This window comes from Mustela nivalis, assembly GCF_964662115.1.
Source record: "Mustela nivalis genome assembly, chromosome: 17".
Taxonomy (NCBI): Eukaryota; Metazoa; Chordata; class Mammalia; order Carnivora; family Mustelidae; genus Mustela; species Mustela nivalis.
The window spans coordinates 44,608,270-44,621,943 of record NC_139036.1 but is presented as its reverse complement, the minus strand read 5'-3'; the positions used below and the strand labels follow the sequence as shown (position 1 = coordinate 44,621,943).

Sequence of the window (13,674 nt, the reverse complement as noted above, 5' to 3'; positions counted from 1 at the left end):
GGGCAGACCCTGGCCTGAGGCAGCCCTCCTCCAGCCTGAGAGGGGGAGAGCCCCTGCCCTCGAGGAACTTCCATCCAACAGTGAACCATGGGTGCGCACATCAGGGAGCCCCCACAGCAGAGAGGGTGTCCTGACGGACCCTATCCTTAGGGAGACTCCATTCTGATGGGAGGTCATAGGTCCTAACATCCGGAAGCCCCTATCCATGGGGGCCCTTCTTCTGGGGAAGCCTCAGGCTGAGGGACAGGAGAGACCCCCTCGCACAGGACATGGTAACACACCAAGAACTTCTCAAACTGATGGAACTGTGAGCCTCAAGTCTATGGTGGGGAAGGGCAAGGATGGAGGGACAGAGCCCGAGGGGGAGTCAGGGAGGTGAGAAAGCAGACTGGGAAACAGCCTCTACTCTCAGTCTCCTCCAGGGCAGGTAGAGATGACCTATGTGTGGTCCCTGGCAGACCCAAAGCCACGAGCAACTTGTGATCTGGGCGCAAATGGGGCTACCTCCCACCCTCTCTCCCTTGGTTGCTGCCCCCTGTGTCCTGTCCACACTCCCAGGTAACGGTGCTGGGGAGATATGTATATGATGTCCCTGTCCACCCCCATTGGGGTCAACAAGACATGGCAGTGCCCAGGCAGTGCCCCGGCCCAGCCCCTGTCCCTCCAGGCCCACCCCGTCGCTGACAAAGAAATAAGTAAAGCTTCGGGTAGGTGTTGTTAAATGCAAGCTGTGATTTGTCGAGCAACTTCTGTGTCCAGCTTTCCCTGAATTCATCCTCCCCGCCACCTTGGAAGTAAGTGTTGTGAGTCCCCATTTTACAGGTGTGAAAATGGAGACTCTGAGAAGTTCCTGAAGTCGTCCAAGATCATGGAGCAGCTGAATGGCCGTGACCTCGCTCGCCTCTAGAGGGCGCTGTCAGAGCAGTCAGAAGGAACGCTAGAGCGTACAAGGGATGATCCTTCTGGGTGATAGAAATCTGGGGTTTGGAAAGCAGGCTCGCGGCTTTGAGACCCGCTCCCTCCCCACTGCAGGACCCTGCTGCTGCTCGGACACTGCCATCTAGTGGCCAGCAGGGCCTGGTTCCTTTCCTCAGGGAGGGGGCTCGTGTGGGAGGGATGGATGGACTCAGTAGTAACCAAGGAGTCAGCCCCTTCGAGACTCCCAACTTCTCTTCCTCCTGCCCTCGCATGAGGACCACCATGCTGTGCCAGGCACTGGAACGGGGTGGGGGCCCTAGGGGAGCCAGTGAGCAGCCGTCTAGTGGCTTGAATCTAAGGCTGGCAATTTAGAAAACACAGGGCACCCTCGTGGGTACTTTGAGGCCCCTTGTGGTACTGATCTGTCCCAAGAGGCAGAAGGACATCCTGGCGGATTCTCCCCACGCAGGGGAGGGGCATGGAGGCAGGAGACCATCTCGTCTCCCTCTGAGCTTGAACTGGGTCTTGGCTTGGCTGAAGGACCCGCCGAGAGATATCTGGGCATCCTCTCTCCAAGGCCTGCCGCTTTCTGTGGTCTGTGCAGAAGTCAGTCTAGGATTGGTTGGGGCTTGGGACGTTGAGGCCCTCGGATTAGGGAACCAGGAGAGGAGAAGCCACAGAAGGGGCCTGAGCCAGACCAGGAGGGCGGGAGTAGTCAGAGACTGGGAGATGCGTCTGCCTGGGGCAATGGTGCAGCATAATGGGATCTAGAACAGAACCAGAGAGGGAGGGAGGTAGGGAGGGAAGGGAGGCGCAGCAGGGGGTCGGAGTGGGAGTGGAGGGAGGGGGGAAGACAACTGTGTGTCTAACAGTAGGGCTTGGGTAAATTAATGCATACAGTGGAAAACCATGCAGCTGTTAAAATGATGATGCGGATAATATTTATTGATATGGAAAGATGTTCACAACATATTGCTGAGTGAAAAAAAAACAAATTACAAAATAATTTGTACAGCATGAGCCCACTTGTAAAAAAGAAAACGAATTTATATATGTGGGGGAAATCTGGTAGTGTTTATCCCCAGGTGGTGAAATCATGGCTAATTAAATTTTTTTGTTTTGCTTATTTGTATTTTCTGATTTTTCTACCACGAATGTGTCATACAAAATAATGAAAGTTTGGCAAACAACCACGGCCCTATCGGTCTACCTCTCTGGTTCTTGCGTGGACATTCGTGGATAGTTAAGGGCTGAGTGTGGGGAATGGGTCTAGGGTCAGATGGAGGTTGAGGGCGGAGCCAGGAAGCCTGGGTGACACAGGTCCAGGGAGGGGCCTCTCTGCTGCTGCTGCTGCTGCTGCTGCTGCTGAAATAAGCCTGGGTTGACACACCACACAGGGACCTGTCACTGAGCCTCCCTGACAAGCCTTTCCTGTTCTCGTTCCATCTCCCCCCTTCCCCAAGATGGCTTTGCACTCACTGTAACTACATTTCACTGGAACAAAGAGAGAAGGCTGCACACTGTGACTTGCCCAATGTGAGCTAGATGGACAGCCACCCCTAGTCACAGAGACACTTGGGATGAGGGTTTCTCCCATCTTTTTCTTCTTTTAATGCCCCATGACTTTCCCAGCTCCTCCACTCATAGCAGGATCAAAAGTCACTGGGCACCCCATCCCCAAGGGTTCCTTTTCCATGTTACTGTCCCAGGGTCAGCTGTGGCTGAAGACTTAGAGACCCTCACCTTCCCTCTCTGTGCTGGGATTCACCAGGGAAAACCTCGGCAGGCAGCCCATAACATGTCCAAATGGAGCGCGTCTCCCCAACGTGGGGTAGGAGCTCAGGGGTGTGAGCTGGCTCTGGAAGCTGGGGAGGGGCAAGCAGCCAGGCCTTGTCTGCAGAGCTGGAGACCTGGCAGTGCCCAGCTGGCCGCCCCCACGGGGCCTTCCTCTTGTGCCCACTGAATGACTCACCTTGGCACAGACACAATGGCCGGGGGTGGGCACAGAGCCTGCTCCACACTGCACCCCGGCCCCCTCGGAGGCTTCCGAGAAGCTCTTTGAGCTGGGGGCTTGGGGGGCTGTACTCTGCCTAATAGCCTGGCATCTTGGGATTAAAAACAGCGCAGCCCCCCGGGGGCTGCCCTCTCCGTGTGGCGCCCTGACCAGTGGTGGAAAACAAGGCTCTATTCAGCAAGTGTCCAGGAGAAGGGATCAGAGGCCCAGGCATGGGCGGGGGGAGGGGGGGCGTGGAGAGGAGGGCTTCCCAGAAGTCCAAGGGCACAGAGAGGTGAGGGGCCTGCGTGAGGCTCTGGCCCCCAGTAGAATCAGAACACAAGGGTGGACAGATCTGAAGGGTCAGGCTACAGGACGCCGGCCCTGGGCTCCTAGTGTTGACCCAGTGGCTCCCAGGTTCCCAAACTGACCTGTCCCCAGAGGCCTTTCCATCCTCTCAGCCTGATGCGTGGGAACTCAAAGGAGATAAATCTCCAGTGTGAAAGGGAGGTGAGGGGTAGCTGGGGAAACAGGGTGATGCGGGAACAAAGATGGGAGCAGGGACAGCCAGCTCATCCTTAAGTGTTTTTTGTGTAGCTGTCAGGGCCGGCTCCAGACGGGGGTGCAGAGCGGCCAGGCAAGGGGTGAGGGAGCCCCGTGGGACTGAGGCAGGGGCTTATGTGTGGTCCAGGGAGAAGGTCAGGGAGTGCAGCACCCGTGGCTCTGGCCCCCTCAAAGCTTCCCTACTCCTCCCTTCATTACCATCCCCCAACTGCTAGACAGAGGCCTCAAGTGACCCTCTAGACAAAGGGCTGGTGTCCTGTTGCAGCCCACAGCCCTAGACCTCCGGGGAAGGGAGAGCAGGCAGGAATGCTGGATGCCCATGTTCGGACCGAGGAGTCCAAAGGTCTGCTGGAAATGGGGCTCAGCAGGAAACTGTAGTACGGGCTGTTTTCTGAGAGGAGGGAACACATTTGTTCTTTGCAAGTTCCCAGCACTTAGCAGGAGGAGCGCCGTGATGGGGTCTAAGAGGTGGAAAGCAGGTCAGAGTTTATCTGATCCAGACCTTTCTTGGCCCATCTTCCCAGGGAAAGGGCCTCCTGGCCCAGTGGTTGCGGCCGCTGACCAAGCATCCAGCCCCAGGCACAGCCCATGAGGACCTCTGTTGGTGGCCAGGCTGGGGTCGCCCTGCCTCTGGGCACAGGGACCTCAATGGAGTGAGACGAGCTCTCCCCATGGCCGAGATGTGGCCCAGCCCCTCCCCCTCAGGCTATGCCAGTGGGCGTTGCCAGGGGCAGCCTGGGCAGCGCCAGGCCGGCCCACGCCTCCATAAAGCCCTCACTTCCCAGGAGCGGCCAGAGCCCAGCCAGCATGGAGAGGAGACGGGTCGCCTCGGCTGCTCGCCGCTCCTATGCCTCCTCCTTGGACATGGTAGGGGGAAGCCTGGTCTCTAGCCGCCGGCTAGGGCCGGGCACCCGCCTCTCCCTGGCCAGGATGCCACTTCCACTCCCGGCCCGGGTGGACTTCTCCCTGGCCGGGGCCCTCAACACCGGCTTCAAGGAGACCCGGGCCAGTGAGCGGGCAGAGATGATGGAGCTCAACGACCGCTTTGCCAGCTACATCGAGAAGGTGCGCTTCCTGGAACAGCAGAACAAGGCGCTGGCCGCAGAGCTGAACCAGCTGCGGGCCAAGGAGCCCACCAAGCTGGCCGACGTCTACCAGGCTGAGTTACGAGAGCTAAGGCTACGGCTCGACCAGCTCACAGCCAGCAGCGCCCGGCTCGAAGTTGAGAGAGACAATCTGGCACAGGACCTGGGCACCCTGAGGCAGAAGTGAGGAGGGGGCCCGGGGAGAGGGACCTCATGAACAGGGGAGATGCCCCCGCACCCCAGCCCAGCCCCAGCGGGAGCCCCTGCAGACCTGCACGATCTCGGGCAGGGGACTTTGCCTCCATGATACTTGGCTCCGCTGTTTCCCCGTCTCTGGGAGGATAGGGCTGTCCTTCCTCCCCGAGATAATGGGAGGGACAGGGAGGAGGCCCACAGTCTTAGGGGTCTGATTGCCAAGGAGCCAGAGTATTCTCAGCACCTCCGCAGCCGGGAGAGCTGTGCAGGGAGAGTCAGGGACTCTACAGCAGGGACCCCACAGGCAGGGGCCCAACGGGCGGGGTCTTCACATTTCATTCACTGGGGGGCCTGATGGCCTTGTGGGTCCGCAGAGAGGAGGAATGGGAAGGGAAGATTGCTGTGCACCAGGGGGCTGGGGCTCCGGGGGAGAGGAGGAGAGGGAAAGGGCCTGGCCTAGGAACACAGGTTGGTTCACCAGTGTGACCCTGGTCAAGCCGCTTTGGCCTGCAGGGCTGTGAGGCAGGGATTCTAATAAAACTGTTTCCAAAGGTCAGAGGAGATCCCAGGGACGGCGGGTTTTGCTGAGCTGGCAGGGCACGGTGTGTGTGTGTGTGTGTGTGTGTGTGTGTGTGTGTGTGCCCTCAAGGGCGGGAGGATGAGTGTGTTTGTGTATGCAACAATGAGTGTGTGTTGGTGAAAGCTCTGGTGTGAGCAGGAGCAGGTGCACTGGCCTTGATAAAACACATTAGTAATGAGCTAAAGCCCTAGTCCGCTCACCCTCCGGGCTAGGGCTCCTGCCATTCCACTGGCTTTGGGCAGGGGGCGGGGGAGGGATCTCTCTGGCAGCACCCTCCAGGGAGATTGGGGAGGGGTCCAAGATCCTCAGAAGAGCCTCACCCAGGGATGTGTTCCACTACCCCAGGCTCCAGGATGAAACCAACCTGAGGCTGGATGCTGAGAACAACCTGGCCACCTATCGACAGGTGTGGGGGAGGGGGCGGCGCGAAAGGAGGGGAGGGGAGGGGAGGGGAGGGGAGGGGAGGTGGGGGGTAAATGGTTGATGGCAGTTCACACAAACAGCCCCTAAGTCCAGCCCTCCAGAGCAATGTGCTGCTCTCCCCAGCCACAGGAGGGATCAGACAAGGATAAGGAGTGGGGAGGAGGAATCTGGGGTCAGAGCAGCCTTTGCCCCTCCCTGCTACAGGAGGCAGATGAAGCCACCCTAGCGCGCCTGGATCTGGAGAGGAAGATTGAGTCTCTAGAGGAGGAAATCCGGTTTTTGAGGAAGATCCATGAGGAGGTAAGGCCAACACAGAGATTGGGATGGATAGAGACAGAGAGGCCAGGCCTGAGACATACTCAGAGAGAGAGAGAAAGAAAATGAGAAAGACTGAAGGAGACAGACCTAGAGACAAGAGAGCACCCTCAGCCCCTGGTGAAATTCACACGGACACACCCCACTTACTAAGAATTATAACAGACCTTGTTGCCCCATTTGTTATTTCACTACAGCCTTGTGAGATAGGGACCCTTCCAGAATGACCTCTGTGAAACAGAGGAGGACACTGAAGCCCAGACAGGATAAAGAACTTGCTGAGGTCACACATCTCTCCGATATCACCCCTACTGCCACCTGTCTCCATTTAAATGAAAGCCATTCATTTTAAAAAGACACCACTGAGCTCTCTGACTTCAGATTATGGATTCCAAGTCCATGATATGGTAGAATCTGGGAACCCACAGACACACCCACACCACAGGGACTCGGTCACTCACAAGAACACAGGCATGCTTTCAGGGCTCCTGCCTGGCCGAACCTGGGAGGAGGACACTATGAGGCCCCCCAAACTACCCTCTGCTCCCCTAGCCTAGGCCATGCCCTTTCCTCTAACCAGGACTGCCCCGTTTCCCTTAGCCAATGTCAGTGTCCAAGGGGCAGCCAGACGAGGGCGTAAAACCGTGGGGAAACCCCAGGGGCAGCTTGGGCCCCTGGCTGGCCATCCCTTCTCTCATTCTGGCCAGGAGGTGCAGGAGCTCCAGGAGCAGCTGGCCCGGCAGCAGGTCCACGTGGAGCTGGATGTGGCCAAGCCAGACCTCACGGCGGCCCTGCGAGAGATCCGCACGCAGTATGAGGCCATGGCGTCCAGCAACATGCACGAGGCTGAGGAGTGGTACCGGTCCAAGGTAGCCCTGACTGTGGGCCAGTAGGCAGCCCTGCTGGCTCCATACCAGAGAACTGGGGAGCAAGGGAAGAGGAAGCTGGGAGAGGACTGATCGTCACTAGAGTGACTGACCGTCACTAGAAAAATGAGGTGGCTTGCCCAGGGTCAAACAGGCACCATTACTTCCAATAAGTATTTCTTTTCTTTTCTGTTTTTTAAGGATTTTATTTACTTTAGATATAAAGAGCATGAGCAGGGGGAGGAGCCGAAGGGGAGGGAGACAGAGGGAGAAAGAGTCTCAGGCTCCTGCTGAGCATGGAGCCCCATGCAGGGCTCGATCTCACCACCCTGAACTCGTGACCTGAGCCGAAACCAAGAGCTGGATGCTTAACCGACTGAGCCAGGCAGATGCTCCCCCAAATAAGTACTTCTTCTTTTTTTTTTAATATTTTATTTATTTATTTGACAGAGAGAGATCACAAGTAGGCAGAGAGGCAGGCAAAGAGAGAGGGGGGAAGCAGGCTCCCTGCTGAGCAGAGAGCCCGATGCGGGGCTCGATCCCAGGACCCTGAGATCATGACCTGAGCCGAGGACAGAGGCTTTAACCCACTGAGCCACCCAGGTGCCCCTACCCGAATAAGTACTTCTTATTCCTATTGTTATTATTAGCCAACATTGTTGTGTGTCAGGCCTTGAGCTTTACATGCATTATCTTACTTATTTACTATGAAGAAGGTACTGTTCTTCGACAGATGAGAGAACTGAAGTCCAGAGAGGTTAACGAGTTTGCCCAAAGTCACACAGCTCGTCAATGGTAGAGCCGGATGTCTAAGCCCAGCCATTGCTCTTGGGAGCCTGCATTCCTGATGCCTCTGCTGTCTGTGTCCTGGGTTACTGAGCAACCACTGTGTGCCAGCACTGCCCGGGGTCCAGAGACCTGTCCCACCCGGGGGACGTGATGTGCACCCAAATACGGTGTCTAGAGAGAACACTGCTGGGCAGAGTTTATACAGATGCAATGTGGGAGACAGGGAGGGTATCATAGAAGGGAGGGCCTTGGGGCTAGGCGGGCCTGGCAGCCAAAGAACAAGAAGAGAAGAGGGAAGAGGCATTTGGAGTGCAAGAAAGCACAGGGCAAGGGCCTAGAGATGCCAGCCCAGGGCAACGTGAGTGGCAGAAGCTGGCGATGGCTCCAAGCAGGTCAAGGCTGGGTGGAGCCGCAAGAGCTTCACTGCAAGCTGGGGAGAGAGAAGGATCAAAACCCAGGGTACTGCTCACCAGAATGCCCCGGCCACCGTGAGAGAGGCCAGGGTACAGGCTCCTGGATAGTGCAGGGGATTCTGGGTCTGGGTTCCACGGCAAACATCATTTGACCTTCATTCCCTACCCAGGCACTGTTCTAGGTGCTAGAGACATGGCAGGGGCCTCCTGTGCCCTCTGCCCAGGGGCCCCAGTCCTGGGGAGACCTGGACACCAAGCCTGGGGTCCTGCTCATCTCCCTGAATTCCCAGAGACCCACTGGCCCACAAAGCTCCTGCGACGTGGGGCCCAGCCGCCCCTCAGCGTAGGGCCCTCTCCCCCCCTAGTTTGCCGACCTGAACGATGCCGCTGCCCGCAATGCTGAGCTGCTCCGCCAGGCCAAGCACGAGGCCAACGACTACCGTCGCCAGCTGCAGGCCCTGACCTGTGACCTGGAGTCCTTGCGGGGCACGGTGAGCTCCAGCAGGGCCGCCAGTGGGGTGGAGGGGACCCGGGTGCACCACGCAAGCCAGGGATGGGACCGGAACTGAGGGCGGGGGCTCTGAAAATTTACTTGGGGGACAGCGGGGAGACTGGACAGAGGCCAGGACGAGCAGTGTGACCCCGCGCTGAGGCACCTGTCCACTCCACCCTACAGAACGAGTCCCTGGAGAGGCAGATGCGGGAGCAGGAGGAGCGCCACGCACGGGAGGCGGCGAGTTACCAGGAGGCACTGGCCCGGCTGGAGGAGGAGGGGCAGAGCCTCAAAGACGAGATGGCCCGCCATCTGCAGGAGTACCAGGACTTGTTAAACATCAAGCTGGCCCTGGACATAGAGATCGCCACGTACAGGAAGCTGCTGGAGAGCGAGGAGAACCGGTGAGCTGCAAAGCCCCCACCCCCCACCCAGTGGCCCTGCAGTGTCTTCCCTGCTGTCCCTCCCTGGAGTCTCCTTTCTCCCTTCAGGGACTGTCATAATCCGCCTGTGTCCTGCCCCCTCCTATCTCAGTGCTCAGCATGATGCTTGCCTAACACACAGTAGGTAGCCAATAAATGGTCAAGAAATGAATGGATTCGAGTCAAGCAATGTTGACGAGGCCACAGGGTGAAGACTTGGGTCAGCCCCCAAACTAAGAGTCTCACTCCCCACCCTCCCAATGAAGACTGGACTTCTTTTCCCCTGACCCATCTCTTTTGATCTTGGAACTTTCCCTCCACTTCATCCTCCCCCTGCCATCCTCCAGGCTTCCACTCTTGCAAATAGAGACTTTCCCCCTAGCGGACAACACCCAAGCCCCTTGCAGACTCCTGCAGCCCCAGGGAGCATGTTGGCGGCTGGAGAAAGCCTGGAGATGGGCCTTGAGGCTGTCATGCTAAGCCCGGACCAGGGCCTGGCTCCAGGGATGTCCCTGGGCAGCGCGGTCACTCTTCTGCCTTTGCTGTCTTGCAGCATCACCATCCCCGTGCAGACCTTCTCCAACCTGCAGATCCGAGGTCAGTAGAGCAGGGCCTTGTGGGCAAGGGGTTGGATTCCTGCCCTTTCCCCCAGATGGGCTGCTACTCTGGCCTGGAGCTAAGGACCAGGGCAAAGGGGTCCAGTCCAGGGGTCTCCTTGGGATCTTCATAATTCACCGCAGAGCTTCCAGCCAGAACACAGCAGCCCAGGGCATTCCAGGTGGGGCTTGTGGCTGCTCCTGTCCTGCGCCCCATTCCCTACCCCTCTACCCCCTCTTACAGCAGAACTGGGTGAAGGTCTCAGCCTCTGCCCTGTCTGCAGATCCCTGAGCAGGCTCTTCCCATCCGAGTGTTTTATGTTTTTGTTTTTGTTTTTGTTTTTGAACTGCTTGTCACTACAGGGGGCAAAAGTACCAAAGAAGGGGAAAGTCACCAGGTCACAAGACATCTCAAAAGCCTCACAATACAAGTTATACCAATACAGGCTCACCAGATTGTAAATGGAGCCCCGCCGGCTCTCGGTTAGCAGCCTGCCCCTCAGACTCTCAGACACGGTGCTTTTCTCATTTTCCGCGCCCTCCTGGGCTCCTTCCTCCCGAGTTTCCCTAAAGGGCCAAGCTTGTGTCATTTCCCCAGCGACCTCAGTGCACAGCCCAGAATGTGGCACAGGGTAAATGTAGGCTAAACTAGCCGAGCTGGCGGCTGTTCAAAGTGGTACGTCCTCTGGTGCTCGGAGGAGATGCTCTGGGGCCTCTGGGCGAGTGCCAGCCTCTGCCTCACCTCTTCCCATCCCTGGGAGGGCCCCTGGGGTCTTGCCGTGCCTGGTGGCTGGGTTCTCTGCTCCATTCTTCTGTCCCCGAGGCTCTGCGGCTCAGCTCAGTGCTGATTCAGCCCACAGGATTATTTCCCCCTGGACCGCTGCTCTTGCAGTGAATAAAGTTTTATGCTCCCTGCTCTTAATTTTAAATATTAGTGAGTGTGACATGTTACATTTTTCTCTCGGGGGCACCAGGGAGCTAAATTACTTCTTACTTGGATGTGGCCCTCAAATGATTCTTATCTAAAGGGGGAAAAAGAAAACCCTACTTCTGCTCTAGAAATTGAAGAACATGAGCTATACATGGCCTAGGGGCCAAGTTCAGGATCAGAAGTTTAATCAGGCAGAGCAGGAGGAGGGAATACTGCCAAGTGCCAAACAGTAAAGGGTCAGTAGGGCCCAGAGAAGTGGCAGAGAGGAGGGAAGGAGGGACAGGGGAACAGGAAAGGGACCCGCATATATTGGACACTAATATGTGCTAGGCACTTAACATGTATGATCTCAGTGAACTGACTCTTTGCTCCCACGTAGAGAGGTAGATGCTATCATCCCCATTTTGCAGATAGGAAACCGAGGCTGAAACCGAGGCTGGGACAGGTAGATTAACTTGCCTACAGCCTTACGGCTGAGCTGAGACTTGAGCTCTGCCTGATTTCAAAGCCCGTGTGCTCCTTCCTTAGCCCAGCACTGGGGTGTCAGAAGGCCAGGGGGCAGATGAGAGCTTGCAGAGGGACGGAAATATAGCCAGACCAGGAAAATGGGCAAAGCACTGGATGGAGTGGTCAGGTCTTGTCTAGCACCATGGGGATTTGGGGGTCTAGGCCCTCTCTGCCTGCTTGGATAGACTTTCAGTCCCCATCACTGTGGGTTTCATGGGGAAGCTGGGTTGGGGGAGGATCTTTGGTGGCTCAGGAGCCAACAGGAGACCTCTCCTGTCTCCGTGCCTGCAGAAACCAGCCTGGACACCAAGTCCGTGTCAGAAGGCCACCTCAAGAGGAACATCGTGGTAAAGACCGTGGAGATGCGAGACGGAGAGGTAAGGGGAGAAGACCTGAAATTCTGGCCCCGGCAAGCTTGGGCTGCCTCCAGGAATTTTTGAGGGCAGGCTTTGGAAGAAAGCCTAAACTGGCACACAGAAGATTCTCAGTCACTCAGAAGAGTTTCTGGGGAGGCTCTGGAAGAGGGGAAGGACCCTGGATGTAATTCAGTTCCCTGTCCCCTCCACTGGTGGATCCAGGGAGCCTGGGTGTAGAGGCCACCGGCTGGAGTCCTGATTCGGACTTTCTCACTGAAAGCCCGCAGGCTCCCCCAGCACCAGGCCTGGGGAGAGAAAGAAAATTATAGTAGCTTTCACTCCCAACTTTCAACTTCTGGCTTGATAAAAGGAACCAGCAGGAGGAATAAGAAGGGGGGGTGCATTTGACATAAGCCCTCTCCGTCACGCCCACGACAGTCCTAGCCAAACTTACATCAGCTCGCCACGTGCTGGGCAGGGTGCTAAAGGCTCACTAGTGTTACCTCATTTCCTGGCGGCTGCGAGGCAGGAGTCCTGGTTACTCTCATAGAAAAAAAAAAAAAAAGACCCAGAAAGTCTGGAGATTTCTCCAAGGTCACAAGGCCTAGCAGAGGTGGGTCTGGTGTCTGTGTGAGCCCCTGACGAGTGTGCTATGTGTTTTTCTGTCCCCTGCAGGTCATTAAGGAGTCCAAGCAGGAGCACAAAGACGTGATGTGAGGCAGGACCCAGCTGGTGGCCCCACAGTGGGCCTGAGCCGATGGGATTGCTGCCGCCTCCTCTGATAGCGGACTTCCCCAGACCCGAGTTCCCACCCACCCCGACTGCTCCCTTCACCCTGCCACCTCTACACCAGCTTGCTGCCCTAGACTCTGTGGGTACTAGACCCGCAGACAGCACCTACCTACACCCAGTAACTCCAGCTAATGAGGCACCCAACCCAAAGGTGCGGCCTGGAGGGGCGTGGCCAGCAGCTGGGGTTAGAACTGGGAGAAGTTGGGGAGGGCCTGGGACCCCATCAATCGCCCTCCACATCCCTAATCTCCATTGTCATGGCAACTGTTGCCAGAGCCGGAGGTCCCTGGGGGTAACTGGGAAGTGGGCCTTCGGGTTTCCTAGGGCTGCTGGAGGACAACAGAGACTCTGAGACAGGAAGGGGAACTCCCCATAGGCAAGATAGCCCTGGCCAGAGGTTTCTTCTTCTAGAGTGACCCTGAACAGTCTTGAGAGTGGGCGGTGACATCCCACCACTTGGGAGTTGTTTCTAGACAGAATGCCTGGTCTGCCCGGATCCCCAAGGAGCCTCCTGAGTGACGATTAAGTGTCTCGGTCCCACTGAGCTGACATGGGGGCACACTGTGGGCATGCCACGGGCGTGTCGGAGTGTGATTCTCAGCACTTGGGGGATCTATAGTGTAAGTGGAGAGGGAAGGGGTGCTGGGAAGGAGTAGACGGGGGCTGCCTGGCCCCTAGGTTGGATACAGAGAGCGGTCAAGCCCAGGAGTCCTCCCTCCATAAGGCTGGAGGGGAGGCAGGTGGAGATGGTGGAGGAAGCAGCTGGGAGGACGCCAGACATCAGAGCTGGGGGTTCTGGGCAATCAGGTGCCCCTGGCCTGTGGGTCTTGGGAGCCAAGGAAGTGACTCATCCTCTTGAAGTTGCTAAAACAGGACAGAGGGGCTGCTGTCCCCAGGACTCGCTTTGTCCCATTTCTAAAGGCCCCTTCCTTGCTGCATAACCCCTCCATCCAGGCCTCAGAGTCACTGTAGCTGCTGCCTCGAGACCCCAGCAGACATGGCTGGGTGAAGCCACCGCCATACATGTGACACTCTCCACCCTACGGTGACCTGCTGCTTTTCCCTAACCAAGGGTCCTTGTGGTTCCTCTCCTACTCAAATACAAAATGTACCCTCGTATTGTAGGTAGCATGCTATTTTACCATTTGGGAAGTGGAGGCCGAGTGAAGGCTCTGGTTTGTGCTCTGGTTTTCCATGGAAAGACCGTGGGGGACAGTCACAGGACTATCTGTGCCCAGAAGTAGGCTGAAAGGGCCCACTCCAGGGTCCCCCTCGCCCCTTTAAAGCCAGAGAAATGAGAGTCCCTCCCTCTTTCCGAGTCCTGGTGCCTTTTCCCCCTCTCTCCCTCCTGCCACCCACTGCTGCTAACCTTCAGGGCACCACCGCAGCCTTTACTCACTAAGGTAAATAAAGACAATTGCCGTGGCCTTCACCAG

General features: G+C 57.1%; 1 protein-coding gene across 2 annotated transcripts; it reads left to right on the top strand.

Annotated features, from left to right (window-relative positions):
• The first annotated feature begins 4,250 nt into the window (after positions 1 to 4,250).
• GFAP (glial fibrillary acidic protein) lies at positions 4,251 to 13,670 on the top strand. 2 transcript variants are annotated; one of them, XM_082706377.1, is made up of 10 exons: positions 4,254 to 4,743; positions 5,681 to 5,741; positions 5,963 to 6,058; positions 6,781 to 6,942; positions 8,507 to 8,632; positions 8,818 to 9,038; positions 9,610 to 9,653; positions 10,016 to 10,135; positions 11,382 to 11,467; positions 12,122 to 13,670. In XM_082706377.1, exons 1-10 carry the CDS (start codon positions 4,283 to 4,285, stop codon positions 12,161 to 12,163), a joined length of 1,419 nt encoding a protein of 472 aa, XP_082562503.1. In that variant the 5' UTR covers positions 4,254 to 4,282; the 3' UTR covers positions 12,164 to 13,670. The 2 variants fall into 2 exon arrangements, with proteins under 2 accessions (XP_082562504.1, XP_082562503.1); XM_082706378.1 differs by lacking the exon at positions 10,016 to 10,135 and having other exon boundaries at positions 4,251 to 4,743.
• The last annotated feature ends 4 nt before the right edge of the window (positions 13,671 to 13,674 follow it).

What these genes read in the sequence shown, in the direction of transcription:
- GFAP (XM_082706377.1), top strand. Translation starts at nt 4,283, where the DNA reads ATGGAGAGGAGACGGGTCGCCTCGGCTGCTCGCCGCTCCTATGCCTCC. An exon ending in TGAGGAAGATCCATGAGGAG is followed by an intron (nt 6,059 to 6,780) that starts GTAAGGCCAACA and finishes CATTCTGGCCAG; the next exon opens with GAGGTGCAGGAGCTCCAGGA. An exon ending in CTCCAACCTGCAGATCCGAG is followed by an intron (nt 9,654 to 10,015) that starts GTCAGTAGAGCA and finishes TTGTCACTACAG; the next exon opens with GGGGCAAAAGTACCAAAGAA.